The sequence below is a fragment of the Vanellus vanellus genome (assembly GCF_965231255.1).
Source record: "Vanellus vanellus genome assembly, chromosome: 9".
In the NCBI taxonomy this organism is placed as follows: domain Eukaryota; kingdom Metazoa; phylum Chordata; class Aves; order Charadriiformes; family Charadriidae; genus Vanellus; species Vanellus vanellus.
In genome coordinates this window covers 21,616,456-21,632,762 of record NC_138914.1, presented here as the reverse complement: position 1 = coordinate 21,632,762, position 16,307 = coordinate 21,616,456, and the positions used below count along the sequence as shown (strand labels likewise).

General features: G+C 37.4%; 1 protein-coding gene across 1 annotated transcript in view; it reads right to left on the bottom strand.

The window, feature by feature from the left end:
* The window catches only part of IARS1 (isoleucyl-tRNA synthetase 1), a gene marked incomplete at its 5' end in the record, with an annotated part of 105,938 nt that overhangs the window by 46,852 nt on the left and 42,779 nt on the right, over nt 1-16,307 (bottom strand). The window contains 4 exons of the mRNA XM_082487808.1: nt 323-409; nt 6,056-6,250; nt 6,611-6,684; nt 11,634-11,760. Coding sequence (XP_082343934.1) covers nt 323-409; nt 6,056-6,250; nt 6,611-6,684; nt 11,634-11,760 — 483 coding nt within the window. The remainder of the gene's footprint in view (nt 1-322; nt 410-6,055; nt 6,251-6,610; nt 6,685-11,633; nt 11,761-16,307) is intronic.

Below are 16,307 nucleotides of genomic sequence, written 5' to 3'. Positions count from 1 at the left end.
CTGACTTGTAACTCATTTTCCCTCTCAGAAAGACTAGTCCTGCTGGAAAAAACCTAGTATAACAGATAGCTGGGATGTGTAAACCTCACACTCTCAAGGTGCCTCTTACCTCCTGCAACACCAATACCTCCCTGACAAGTCTTAACAGCTCCGAAGTCCGTTTCAGATTTAATTTACAATTCACAGGGACTTATCCGGAATATTTTTTGACTAAAAATCTGTTCAGGAACGAACTGACTGACATACCAACCTGGCAAGGACTTATCCGAAATATTTTTTGACTAAAAAATCTGTTCAGGAATGAATTGACTGACATACCAACCTGGCAAGAACGAGGCCATTCACAATTACATTCTTGAAAGGAGGCCTTCCAAAAAGAGCAGTGGACAGCACCAGCAAAGTGTAGAACCTGAAACAAGAGACAACGTAAATGTAACTTTCTAAATACACCAAGCGGAAGTCTGCACGTCCTTCATTACAAAAGAAAATTTTCATTATGTTGTTCTACTCTAGCAAAGTTAAATTTTAAGTATGTGGAACATTTATGTGGCAAAGACTCAGAAGATGAGCTTATTGTAAGTAGACCTTTTTCCTCTTTGTAGCTTATCATGCTGTTTGCTCAGCTGTTATCTACTAGTCCAAGAAGGCTGAAGAATCGTGATAGTAGGCATTAGGAAGGTCGTGAAGAAAACGGTAGCATTTTTCCCTTTATTACAGAAAATACAGAGCAGTAGGGCGTTCCCTCTGCCTTTTATGTGTTTACAATACCTGTATAAACTATGTAGGACACTCAAGAAATCAGTGTTGGAGCAAGCACAGGCAACTATTGTTCAGTATGTCAATATATGATTGTATCTGAGAAATTAAGTGGCGGTCCAAGATAATGTGTTCGTTTCATACTCAGGAGTCAGAACCTTCACCAAAGGAAGTAACTATGGGCTTCTGTAACTGCACTGATGGTAATTACTTTTAAGAAAACAACCGGAGGGTGGGCCACAGCTTTCCTGGTTAAAAATGAGTATCACACTGACGATTGCTTAGCAACCTTAAAACAGCAGATGATTATACAAAAGCTAATTGATTTAGAATAAGGCACAGGAGGTTATGCCTCAAAACTACGCATTTGTATGAAGATTTAGTGGAGAAACACCTCAGTGCGGAAAAAAAAGGGTCCATCTGTATATTCCGAAGTAGTTTTTATCAAAAAGCTGCCTATAATCGCAAAAGCGTTATTCTGACACTTGAAGGTCCAAAACTCTGTGAAGGTTGCTGTGTGCATTACTACATTTATTAAGTGGCTGACATGACAACTCTGATGCTTCTCTCAGACAGGCTTAACACTCTCAAAATCACCTCAATTCACACTGTGGGATACAAATCCTCTTTATTACATTGCACTGTAATTTCATTACTTTTAACCAGCGCTTCTCCACTTGCACACAAACACATACACTCAGAATCCCCATCTTCATTTTCAACCCTCTTAAGAAAACCCCCAAACACAAACATCTGAGCATTTACTCAGATGATCGACACCTCAAGCCTACGAGACTGACAGTTCATTACAAACGCAGCAGTACTTCTTCAGTATTTCGTACGAAGGTACCTCATTGACAAACTCCCACCACTTTCTGCAAACTGGTCACAAATTCTCATATTAGAGCAGGTGCATTTGCAATTCAAAAGAACAACGCAGAACCAACTAGAAGAGATTTCAATGCTGTTTGTATTAGGAAAATTGTACAGACTGATTGTGGGCACTGAAACAATGCATCCCAAGAACTTTTCACAAGTTTTATGTTATTTGCATTGTCAAACCCAATAAGCCTCAGCAGTGAGGTACCTTAGTTGATGACAGTTACAAGACTGTCTTTGAGATCCTGTGATCCACCTGTTTACACATCATTCTGACATAACTCTTCTCATTCTTTCTCAGATTATCCTTTAAAAATAATTCACCTCATTCTCTCTCAATAATTTAAAGGAGTGTCTCTCTGCACCTTATTTTTGAAATACATTGTCCACAGACACATTTGTTTCTGACATCTTCCTCAACTTATCTGTGCTGCTTCATCTTCCATTCACCAAATCTCAGTCTGCTCCTAGTTACATTCTTGAAGACATAGAGCTGTCAGCCAAGACAATAGTAAAACACACCCTTAACACCACAGAGACAGAAATCCACTACTTTGCTCTTCTTCCCTCCTCTTTCACTCCTCCTAAAAGAAAGCGTTCCCTTCCTGTTTTCTCCTTTCTTGAACAATTGTGGGTAAATTCATAATGCTGTGATTCGTGCCAAAAACATTCAGCTATTAATTCCCCGTAGGCCACCACATTCTGATGATGACTATAAATCTTGTACCTCCCTATTTACAGAGACAGAGCCTTTCCTACCAAGCCATCCAGACTGCCATCCAACTACTGTAAGATTTTTTCCTCCAGCCTCAACAAATATAATTCATCTCCTTCTCATATCCATGCAGAAAGTAATCAAAACGATTGCTCTCCTAGCTCATCACCTTGGTCACATTAATTTTTCCCTTGTCTCCCTTGACTTTCTCCCCTTCTCTGTTGAGTCAAACAGAAGCCACGGGACCTCCACCTCCTGAGCTTTTCACCACCTACCAGTCCTTACTTCACCTCAGTCTCTGACCCGACACAAAACCAATCTTCATTCTGAATCTTAACACTTTATAGAGAATACTTCAAATAAAAATCACGTGCTGTGCTCTTAACACTTCAGAACACACCAGCTTGTTGTTCACTTCGGCCTATTATGATATTGCGCTGTCATACTGGCAGAAAGGTACATGTGTCTTCTCTTCAAAATAGCCTCATTTTTTCCAAGACTTAGGAAAAGGTAACTCAAAGCCTAACAGTTTCAGAATAAGAACTCTTCTTAAGAACAGCCTGAGACAGCTTTACTTTTTACCAAAAAGATCGCTACCTCACATTTTAATTCCTTCTTTCTTTCACAAAACAAAAGTACTCTTTTGCAAATCACAGAACGCTAGCTGTTATCAAAGCACCACCTTATCAACAGACACGAGCACCGTGGGAAAGGTATAAGCACCATGCATTGAGGCAAGCGTTTTGATATTCCACCCACAAAAAGATGAGACAGACTTGGGTATGGTGAAGAGTTACAGTAACTCTTATGCTGATGTTAAAAACAAAAAGCAATCTACACCAGATTGGAATGTGAAAGTCTCCATGTGCACATTGCCTACAGTACAACACGAGCGTGTGGGCTCAAACCAAAGCACAGTGGGTGTATGTCTACAAGCACAGAGTCACCGCTGGCACTAGCATCAGCTTGTTATTTTTCCACGGCCAATCTTCAGTTGAATTAGTGATGTGATTCAGTTCAGCCTACTAAGGAAAGGCAAAGAAGCTGCTTTCAGCGGCAACTTGCAGATAGGTCAACATCAGTGAAGTGAAATCCATGGGTTAAATTTACTATTTTAAAAAAGAAAATAACTTTATAAACTGGAAACATGATAGTTTAGCAGATCTGCATGTTGCACAGCACTCAAGTTTAAATTAATATCACACTATAAGAAGGCCAACCTGTGTAAAAATTACAAAAGCATTCTTTAAGGGTACTAGAGAGCTTCGTTGGAAGCATATGAGATGAGACTTCTCTCTTCATCTGTCGTGTCTCCCACACAAAGGACAGCACTAAAAGAAATACTGCAGTAAATGTGTGTGACACACACTAATCCACTATGATATTCCAATCTCAAATCGCTAAACCCTGAAACCTAAAATTTATCATTCCTCCTATTACTACTGGAATTGTAACAATCAGGAATAGATTTTGTATCCACATAGAAATCCCAAAACATTTTTAATTATGTTGAACTTTTACTTTCAGTGCTTCCTTGCACAGTGTAAGAATGATTCAATTGTAGAATTTTAAAAATTTGTTTCCATTTTTTGGCATCTAAATTACAATCAATGCCCTTTTATCTTTATAAAATTTTAACACTGAGAAAATCAGTTTCTGATCGCGTCTTTTGCATGTATTTTATATGTCTTTATCATGTGTTCTTATTCGTCTCTTCTTAAAAACAAAACCAAAACACCCACAGAAACCCCCCACAACTTTCTAATTTTTTTTTTCCACAAAGAAGGAAAAGAATAAAAGAGGGAAAACTACGTTTTTAATTCTCCTTTTGTGCACATAATGACCGATGTTGCAGAAAGACTAATGCGTGGAATCACTCATATTACAACTTTTCAAGCTGTTGTTCTCCACTCCACCTTCATTCTAACACTGTACCAGCCTCCCCCAGCTCCCAGCTCCTGCAGAGTAAGCAGTTCTTCTCCCAGATAAACAAAACCTATCACTTTCCTTCAAGATGAAACAGGTATTATATAAAATATAATATATTGTATAACATTTAATTTTATAGTTAATATTTCCTAAATTAGCATTTCTCAAATTAACAGTGCTGTATCCACACACTAGAAAACAAAGTAAATGAAGAAACATTGGATTCACTGTATATACCGGATCCAACACTGCTTGAAGAGCAGCAAGCATGAAATAGCGACCTGCCAATGAGATCAATATGTCCCTCTGCTGCTGGGTTTCATGCTACTGAACAGTACTTAGTTGTATACTAACACTGAAAAGCACCTGTGATATACAATTGTGGAGAGCACAAAATTAAAGATCAACATAGATGGGCTAAGACAGACTACTGTTGGAGGAGAAAAAAAAAAAAAAAAAAAGAAAAAATTACTATGCATGTAAGAGGTCAGAGTCAGACAGGAATCAAGAGTATTTTACCACTTCTATTGCATAAAAAAAGTTTTAACGAAGTTTATCAGGTTGCCCTAATTCTGGCCTATGTGAAGTACTGCTTTGAGGCCCCAATTATGCATAACACTAACTAGGTAAGGTGCAGCTATAGTCTGAAAAAGCATTTAATATGCCACGAAAAGTCCATGTTTTACTGAGACTTAAGCGGTCCCTCCCTAACTGCCACACTTGCAAACGTAATTTTCATTTCAAGGACCTAAATAATTTTTTGCATCACAGGTAAGGGGCTGCAAAGACACCTTTCGCTATATTCATGAAACTTAGTTTTATTTAGCATCATGCGACAAATGTTTCTTTGCTCAAGCTTTGAGAGTATGTATATAAACCTTGCTCTCAACTTCATGAAGACGCAAAAGCCCACATCTTACTGCTTTATTTGGGTTGGTTGGTTGGTTTGTTGGGGCAGTAGAGGAGTGGGCAAAGGGAGGTGCCAACTGTGCTCCAGAGGAATTTAGTTTAACACTAATAAGTGAAGTTACTGGACAGAAGAGTTCTACTTGTACATAGTCTAATGTACTAATCTAGAAAACACAAAAATTCATCTTAAAAATCCATCAGTTTTCACAGCCAACCTCAAACTTCAAAAATAGAATAAACACTTAAAAACACAAAACTAAAACTATATGTATGCATGCATGTATGAGAACATTACCCAGAGAAAAATCTGAGACTAGAGAAAAAAAGTCATCAATGATTGAAAAGCATTTATTAAGAGAGAAATCAAATAAGCAGATGAAGCTTATAGTTAGAAAATTAGATTTGTGTGAACAAATTAATTTAAGGTTTGACTTAATTTTGTTTTTTCCCCACTCACATAAACCCCAAATTCAAATTTAATCTGGGGGGCAAAAATTACTAGCCCATACATTGGCTTGAAATCCTCAAATCATTGACTTCCGTTTCAACTGACTCAATTGCTGTTCTGTTTCTTGTAGATAACTCAAGTTCTATGAAAATTCAGCTGCAGAGATTCTTACTGACCAGGCCAAAGATCTGCCCAGTTACCTAATGACTTTCTTCTACAAGATCTGGGAAGATTGCTTGCTAATGTATCATCTTTCTGCAACATTTTTGTCACCAAGCTTTAGACTACCTTGCATTTTACTTAAAAAAAAAAAAAAAAAAAAAATCATCATACACTTTACACAACATGAAAGGATCATCCAGATGTAATAGGTTACAAGCGGGGCAATAATATCACATAATAAAGTGGCAGTAAATTACCATCCTCGGGTTTGGTCAATGCCTTCAGCAATGAAGTCAGCAGGGAAAGCATCTTCAAGTTCTTTTTTGTTTTCAAATGGATAATGGACTTGTGCATAAGGCATGCTTCCACTCTCAAACCAGCAATCAAAAACTTCAGGCACCCGGTGCAGTAAGCCCTTGCCACAGCGTGAAGGGATAGTTAGGTGATCAATACTATGGGAAAGAAAAAGATTGACAAATTTGAAACAACAACAAGAATTAGCACAAGAAGTTAACACTATGCTTGCACATTAGGTGTGACTGGAGTTTTGGTTTTAATTTTAATGATTCTTCAAAAAGTTCAGCATTTCCTTTGACAATTTTTATGATTTAAAGGTATTTTAGAGATTGATTTTGTATTAACAGTGGCTAAGACAGAAGAAAGGAAAATTTAGACATGTTAATTGCAAGCCCTCTTACTATTTTTTTTTATTTTCCCTAAATCTGTCTCCCATGTTTCAGGCAAAGAATACCAGTATTTTTTATGTCTGCTCAACTCTTTTTAATAATTCATTAACAGTCTCTGTGACTGACCTTTCTCGATGGAGATCAGTGACTTTCACTCCAGACAGCTCTTCCAATTCTGCCATTGAACCAATACAAACTACCTGTAAGAGAAATTCAAGAAATGTAGTTAGTTATTTGCTCACAGTAGCGTTGTGTTTGGTTGGTTTATTTTAAACATCAGTCAGGAGACTTGTAGGTCAGTCAGATCTTCTAAAGTAGCTGATATAGCTGAAAAGCCAACAAAAATTTTTGTACAAGGTCCTCCTCTTCAATCTAACAAAGCAGCAAATGATGCTAGAGACCGTTGCCCTCATTTAATACAATTCATGTCAGAATAATTGGAGATTTTGAAGAACAAGCATGTTGTCAGATATCAAAAAAGGCAGGGTTTTGTTGTTTGTTTGTGTTTTGTTGTTTTGTTTTTCAAACAACCCACAACACAATCACCTCTGAAAATTCTATGATACTGACTTTTATACAGATAGGAGTCTCAGATCCCAAGCTCTCCTTCTGAAGCTAAGGTAAGCAGCTAAATTGCTCATAATTGAGTATAAGTGTTCCATCCCAGCTACACTAAACTGTTCATGTTAATGGCATCTTATTTAAAGTGGAAAAAAAGTGTCACAGCTCACAAAGATGTTAGGAAAGGTACAGACTTGTTTTTATTGCGTCAACACACTAGCTAAGAAAAAAGCAGAAAGCTTCAGCAACAGACTTGTATCAACGTCACAAAATGTTGATGAAACAAATGACTCTGGAAAATTGTATTTAGGAGAGAAGGAAAAAAAGCAAAGCGATCTTTGCTTTACATTTTAATCAAGTTTAACATTCCCAGAGCCCTGTGTCCCTCTCTCATCTGGCAGGATTCACAAGCCACAAACTGCAGTACAGGTATGGATTTTGGAGATCCAGTCCCACACGCTGTCAGTCCAATTTAGAATTGCTATGGGAAAAAAATGGGTTTTGACATATCTGACAGGGAAGGAATTAAATGTATCAACATAAAGAAGCTGTAAATAGACTAGGCATTTTTCACATAAGATAACTTTCTAACTTGCTCTTAGGATACAGTAAATCAGAGTACCGCCCAATTCCTATAGCTAGTCTTAAATATATGCATACACACAGAAATTGTGACTAACCAAAAGGTTTTGGTGCCTTTAATTCCACAAAACCTGTCATGAATTACAGAGAAGATAGAAACTCAGTCTGATTTGGTTTTTAAGCCATGATTTTCCTAGTCTGATTCAACTGCTGATCTGCATTACTAATCACCATCTTTTATTGTTAAAGTACTTTTGAAATTTATTTTTTTCATTACTTATCTATTTGTCTTAGTTTTCTATAGGAAGCAAAGCATTACAATGATTACGATAGTCAAGTACAACAGACTGCAGTTTGCATAGCAAACCACAGCAGGGGATTGATCCCAGTTCAAAATACTTTGATCAACAAACTATTTTTAACCCAGACCTGTTCTTCATTTACGGTGTGGCCGCATAAGCAATCGTACAAGCTCAAGTGAGCAGGCAGCAGGTGCTTAGTTCAGTACTGCTGGCAGAAGAAAAGGTTTTAATAGCAACATGGGTTAAAAATACCGTTGGATACACCGACTACTTCATCTTTGCTAACCTTAATATTTGAATATACTTTCACGCTATGCTCTCGGTTAAAAGCTGCCCATTAGTTGTTGCTTTTGGAACCAAGCATTTCAATACTTAAGTAAAATTCTGAGCATTGGATGCACCTGCAGAACTGCACCCAGCAAAACATATTCACATAAGAAGTAACCCCAAACCCACATGAAAAACCCAACAACTGCCAGAGGAACACAGATATCACCATACTGAATAAGACTGCCTCTGGCCAAGTCAGAAGGATGGAGCTACTCTGTCCCACAGGTAGCTCATTAGATACTTGAAGGCAAGAGAACAATACAGCAAGTAGATGCTAATCAAATCCGATTCCTCATTAGGCCGCACCCACTCATTGCTGCAAGGAACAAACTGGTTTATGCTCTCCAATCTAAGCTATGGCTTTGGATACATTTCTTCAACAGCAATGTCCCCTTTAGTAGCCTGGCCCCTTTCCCTACCAGTCACTTGTTCCTCCTCCATTTTATTTTTCAGCCACATCAACTACAAAACTAGCTATATCAACATCTAATAGCGGACAGCAAAGACTGAAATGCATAAGCTGGGACTGGGGGACTGTTCAACTCTCTATTGAAGGTTGAACATTGAATTCAACATTGAATTGTTGAAGGCACCACTGAGACATAATGTGAAATCAGAGGTCAAGTTTAAAGACTTCTGACACAACGAACATCAGCATTGTATCCAGGATGATCTGTGTAAATAGGAAGAATAAAGCCATCCATCAGCATTCTTGGACCTCAATGTTCCTGTGGCATAGTTCTGCAGTAAAAAGGTTTGCTGTTACTGGTTTGTCATTTCAGCTCTGTTAAGTACCTACAATTGAAGAAAAAGGAGTGTTCATAGAAAGAAAGAAGTCCATGCAGTTTACCAGTAGATCAGCAAGACATCCTGGGATCTTTAGAAAGCATCTTCTGAATAGTAATTGGTAAAAGAAATGAGTGCTAAGGTCAGCTAGAAGTGGCATTCTTAATCCAGCCTCAAAGCAGCCTGGAAACGACAGAATTTCCCTCGTTCTTCAGGAGAACACAGCAGAGACCTCTTGCTCCAAATCTGTTATGCGAGACTGGGTGCACCAAAACCAGTGGAGGGTTAACAGCTTACGTGAGTGACAAGCATTGAAACAATCAGAGAATTTCTAGAACGTCACTGAATATTTAATACTATAATATGTATGCAGGTCCTATAAAATTAACCTATGTCCACTTTATCAACTTGGGTGTATATTAAAGAATTTTATTATCTAATCCAAATGAGCTGTGTTCCTCCACTGAGGAAATCATTGAGATTTGAGAGCTTAAAACGATAAACTATCTGCAAAAATGTGGTAATAAACACAAGCTTCAAAATTTAACTTCCATTATGCATCTCTACCTGACAATTATGCTACAATAAAACTAAAAATAAAAGCCAAAATAAAACTGTGGGAAACCAGATATTGATTTGTCATAAAATTCACTTTAATACCAATTAATTCACCTTGTTGTATAGTAAATAAGGAACTGTTATTACTTCTCCAGGATTTAATATGCACAGCATAATTGCATGCGACGAAGTGTTCTTTTGAGAACAAGACATGAAGAGGAGGTTCTGCAATCTCACATGGCACTAGGCTGCAGTAAAACTGAAGTCAGGAAATTCTGAGTCAATGTTATTTCTATATGAGAGCAGATGTCACTTAGGTCTTAAGTTCCCTATCGGTTCCAATGGTACTTCGTTTTTAGGCTGCGTCCCACAAGCATAAAGAGAGAATGAATATTAAAAAACCCCCACTTGAAATTTAGCATGGTCCAGAAGCCATATTTGACTATTGAAGCACAACATTCAGACTCTAGCATAAACAGAAATGTATAACATCTACGGATAAAAAGAATAGATCTGTTGGTATTTCTATCATTATTCAGAACACCAAGCCCTGAGGAATATTGGCAGCTAATTTCAAAGGAAAGGTCAATCTTCCAAGCTAGACATCACATTGTTATTAAAAACAAACAAATCAAACCTGAAAAAGCAAAAAAATCTGTACACATAGGAATACAGACATTGGGAGACTGGACAGAAAATGAAATATTATTAGACACAAGGAGTGGGAGTAATACAACCTTTACACAATCTTTTTCAGCTGTAGAATGAAGACTTGAAATACTTTAGCACAAAACTGAAAGCCTTTTCTCTATTTAAAAACCCTGTTATACCAAAAAAGGGACTTAAAGTTTAGTTTGAAGACTGACAGTTTCTACCTAAAAATTTTGAATAAATGTTAAAAATTATTATATGAGAGACAGAAGCCCTTGGTTTGCCAATAACTTACAAACACACTCATAGTACAAATGCCAAGTCTTTCTTAGATACTGAAATCACAATTGCAAGGAGTAACTCCCTTCCTCCCCCAATATCTCTGTACCTTTCAGCAAGATTTCCAACAAAGAGGAAATGAAACATGCTTTATCTATATGCTTTATCTATCTGCACATCTAAGCAACAGTGCAGTTTAAGAAAACAAAATACTTTTCTGGCATACATTTTCCTATTTGAGGTCTTCCACATGTAAACCAAAAATTAAAACTTTTTCAAATCAAGGGAGATAAAAACAAAGGCTTGGGATGCAGGCATCACTATTTACCCGCCAGGGACATCCTGACATTGATTAGCATTTCCTATTTCCAGCATGAGGAAGGACTTATCATACGTATCTAATGGAACTAACGCACACAGAAAAAAAATTTATCTTCAGAAACAGTTTTAAAACTTGGGGATTTGACACTTAGAAAACAGCAGTGATATAAACTGTATTCACTTGTGCAGTTCGCTTTATGCTACCAATGGCAGGGTACCTTACAACTTCAAAAAACTCATTTCTAGCATTCCCATTATACACTTTCATCATTCCACTAGATTCACATTTTTACACCCTGTTATATTCACACTTGTAGCACTGCAAATATATATTTTCACTGTTCTCCTATGGTGGACTTGCTTTTACACCTTCAGCAATTCATTTGGCTTGAAGTAACCAAGCATCAGAATTTCAAAAACAGACTGAAAGGACTGGGTAAAAAAATCTCTTCCTTGCCATTTTCTCACTGCATTTGTTATCTCCATTAGTTTTACCATCACTGCAAATTCTTCCAGGAAAGATAAGATTAATTCTAATATAAAACACAAGAAAACTTGCTTGCAGTTTTCAAGCAAAAGCAAAGAAAACGTGTATGGGCACACAAATATACGCATACATATGCATATATCTATCACCTATTATAGATATACATATGTTAGGACATATTAATAGAACTTAAGACTGAAGCAGCCAAAGATGTAACAGTCTATCAAAATAAGCAAACAGCGTACACTGACAGGCTTTTCTGTCAACTGGAAGCCTTTGTTTTCTTACTCACCTCTTCAAAATCCGCACTGACCCACAAAGGGATGGGTGTTCCCCAGTACCGGTTTCTAGATATAGCCCAATCTCGTGCCTCTTTGAGCCAGTTCCCAAAACGCTTCTCCCTCACAAAATCTGGAACCCTGGCCCAAAAATAAGAAAAGTATTCTTTTATCACTACATTCGACTCAAATGAAAATTAGTAAGAATGGCTATATTTTATTTCATCCACAAAACAAGTTAATTTCAGCACATCGCATGAATTGGAGCGCATTCATATTACAGCACTGGCTATTGCAAGGCCTATAGACTTGCTGCCAAAGATGTAACACCATTTCTTCTGCCTTTCTTTGACCTTCAAGTCAGCTGTAGAAGTGAAAAATACCATGTTTATTTTACTCTAACTCAGTAAAAATGTGTGCAACGTACAATAGATTCATTAACGATGAAATAACGTCCAAAAATTCTCAGGACAGTCCAACGTTGGAGGATTATGGCTAAGTGTGGAAACCAATACTGCTGTTTTATTTTACATAGAGAAAAAAATACCAGTTACTGATTTTGGTGCTGAATGAAATTATGAAGTTTCAAAAGCCTGGAGCAATAGCATCAAAAGCACCTTGCATTATGCATGGGCATCCAGGTAACTGCAAATTACCTTTAGGCTTGGAGAATAAAGAAATCCCAGGTTGATACATCCTACAAAAAAAAGCCTTTTCACACTATTTATCATCTCCACTTTTAATTCTCCAATTCATAAAAACAAAACCACCACTCCCACCAACCACTGAAACATATCAGTGCTTGCTAAAAACTTTTCTTGAACACTAGTGTTCTCTGAGGGATGTTAAAGACAATTTTTCATCATATGAAAGTGTTTTGGAGCTCAAAGGTTAACATCAGAATCTGATGCCTAGCAAGTTTCCTGGATATGCTAAATGGCCTAATGGTTTGATTAGGAACCAATTGTTTTCTCTTGTGATGTAAACAAATAATTAACTATTTATACAATGGTTATATAGCAGATAAGGAAAAACAATGGGTTTTGAGGTCAACAATATACCCCCTTTCAAGCCCCTAAGGTGCATTTAAGAAGACCAACCTCAAATGAAAGTCGTAGGAAGAATAACCTTAAGACAGTGTCATAGATGCACAGAAGCTGTAAATGAACAGCTAACAATAATACAAATAACTCTAGAATTGAGTTATTGATGGCAAGTTTTTCTGGGTTTGTTTTTCCAGTGTAACTAGAAGGTCCCTTCCCAAAGTATGAGCTGGATTTAGAGACCAGAGTTTCTGAAGAAAGGAACAGCCAAACTACAGAAAACATATGGTCTTTTCTACCTTTTGTTTTTGAAGCTCTTGGTCCTCTATCAAACTTTTGGGTTTTTTAAAGAAGAATTATGTTTAATCACAGATCAGCCCCAAGAGTAACAAAAATGACAGAATCCTGTAGAGGAAAAATTAAAAGAATGGATTCACATGACACACTAAGGTGGGATTTGGCCCAGCAGTGGGAGATATATGAAGTAACTGTGAGCATCCATCAAATATCTACTGATAAAAATGAAAGCTACTGTCTTTTAAAAGTTTTACTCATGATGCCATGTGGAGATCTGAAGACTTCTTGATGCCAATGTTGTCTCAGGTGGATAAAAACTACCATTAAAAGACTCACTTGAGTATCAGCCTGAAGTTCCACAGCTTCACTAATCATTTCTAGATTTACTTTTGGTTGCAAATTATCTTCTGTAACACTTCGTAAACAAAAATGTAATATAAAAAAAAATGAAACTCAGTGACTAACGTTTCACATGACATGCATATCCCTGCTTTGAAATTTAGAAATGTATACAGGCTTTTGCAATTTGTTTTAGAGTGGGACTCATTAGTATTAACTTTTTGTGGTGACCTTAAGAGACCCTCTCTCCAAACACAAGTGGAAATTGTAGGAAGATCATTAGCATTCGCCTAACATTCCACTAATGTGGAAAACTTCTCTTTACATCACTCCTAAACTAGTTTCCATTTTTCAGAAGTTGTTAGACACTGATTAGCTGAAATTATTAGTCCCATTTAACATAGCTAGAGGCTGAAACAATCCCCCAATGACATTAAAATGCTAAGAGTTTCAACTCTGCCTCCTCAAAACATGCATGAAAAATTAATTTTATCCCCAAAGTGGACATTAACCACAAAAAAAATGTATGTGGTGTGATCTCTCTCCCTCTCTCTCTCTGAGCTATGAAAGCATATAATTTACCTCTTCTGGTAAAATTGTCTGACCCTGCTGCCAGTTTTTAGTGGAACATAAAACACAAACCACTTCATCTACTATGAACCACATTTGCAACAGTGATTTGTGGCACTTCAGAGGTACAATATAGAAATAACACTGACACAGCCATCAAATGAAATAAAAAGAGCCTGTATCTTAAACACATTTTGAGCCCATCACTCAAAGAAAGCGTTACTTAAAACAATTGGCTCTTACCACCACACAGATGCTGCCCAAACACGTTACCCAGAAACCGAACAGCAGATCCAGCCACTAACTGGGAACAAGCTAGAGGAGGTATGTGCAACAGAGAACAGCCTCGCCAGTCATGCAGTTCTTCAAGACTACAGCCTGTTCCTTTTATTTAGTCTCACTAGATTTAGCTACGGATATCTGTCTGACACTTCTGACTTACCTACGTATCACAAGAAAATATATTAAAAAAAAAATAAGTCAGCAGCACCTTCTATTTAAATATTTCACTAGGCTGGGAAGACAGAACAGAGTATTCTCAACAATGTTGTTACTAACACCTGATAGAAACGGGTTACTGTTTCTGTAGCATTTTCCCCATTTCATTTTAGTCCTCTTAGATATTTTCTTGGTATATTTCTCTTGTTAAATGTTAATAAAAACATCCTGCCACAGGTATATATAATCAGTTAAGAAAGCATTTTTTTTACTCTTCCATCTACACAAAGCAGTAATTTCTTAAATTTGCAGAAAAATTGTTTATTTTACTCAACTAAAGAGACTGAGGGCAGCCTGAGGAACACTGCCCTCAGGTGAATTCTGCTCCCTTTTCTCCCCTGCAGTAATTGAAGATACTTGGCTTCACCCTGAGACTATGCTATATCATGTTTAATCTATCAGCCCACAGTCTTCCTCATAATTCCCAGTTAATTTTCCCATCTGTATTCCCAACCACACTGCAAACAGAATTGTGACTTTGATAAGACTGCACTAAAACCATGAATCACCACTAACACCGGTTCTTAGCTTTCAGGACATTTTGGCTAGACCAGAAAGCTGAAATAGTCCCCTGAAAGTTAACAGCTGCGCAAGTTGCCAAGCTACAAACACTGACCCCTGGGCATCAAAACTGTTCTCACAGCATGGGTGTTCAGAAGCTTTAAAAAGAATAAAAAGACTAAAACAAAAGCAAGGCCGCCCACACAAATATTTCTATTTTAGAACAGTTGTATGAAAAAAAAGCCCTTTCCCATATCTAATATGAATGATTTTCACGTTTAACCAGGCATCTGTCACAAACCCCCTTCAGCTCTAAAGTATAAATTTCAGTTTTACACTGGTGACTCCAGTGAATTTACAGTTGGGTATGACAAGCAAGGTGACTAGTGCTACAGCCTGTTTAGAGCCACCCACTGCTAACGGCACTGAACAGATTCACATCTCAGAAAAGGTCAAGCTCCAGCATCAAATAGTTCCACGAGTTTGCAGCCAAAATCAAAGCAGCGACATCTCTCCTAACACAATCCTGCTGCAGTTCCTAGAACTGTGCTGTTAGAAACAGGTTTTTTAATTTCCCAACTGGTCTACAATTTGTGCTGGTTTTGACCTTCAAATTTCTCTGCAAAATGACACATGTAGGATTTCGTACTTCTTTCTCAAACATTTAGCAAGGTTAAGGAGAGTGCTGTCTCAGCAGGTCATGGAGCTCTTGATTCATGCCTGTAGAACAGTATGGGATAATAGCTATTTCTACTTTCCTGGCACCCAGGACAGTGCACTAAAACTGCAGGATGCAGACATTTCAGCAGTTGAAAAGTTCAGGGAACTGAACTCCACAACACAAAGGAATAAATATCAATTTATCAAATCATAAACTAGAAAGATTTTCAGTGAAAGTACATCAGTTAACCTGTTTGAATACTAATTTCTATCTTACTCTCCCAACATCAAAGCTCTATCTTAATAAATTAGAGATTACAAAAATTATCAATCTGCTCCAAATTTATATGTCCATTTTTGACTGTTCCTATTTTTGAAGCAGATTTGGGCTTTTGCTAAATTCATGCATTGCTAAGTCCTCTGCACAGTGAACTCCCACATCCTCTCTTAGTGTCTAAAATAAAAACTCCGTTTGACAAGCATAAAAAAAAAAATCCCATGAAGAGCAAAACAAAATCCAGTCCTTTAACAACATTTATTAGCTTGTTACAACAGAAAACATTTTCTTTGCCTTCAGAGTCTATGTACTACCCAGCATACAAGTCACCCAGCAAAGTGGGCATGCATTTGAAAACAGCACATTAGGGACCATCTGCAACGATGTGCTACCGGGAAGCTACCATGGCTGCCGATCCAGTGACTTCTCGTCACCAGTTAATACCCGAGGAACAGCATCAATTAAAATTAGTATATTTGCTTTCTGACTCGTCTCCAGAAATG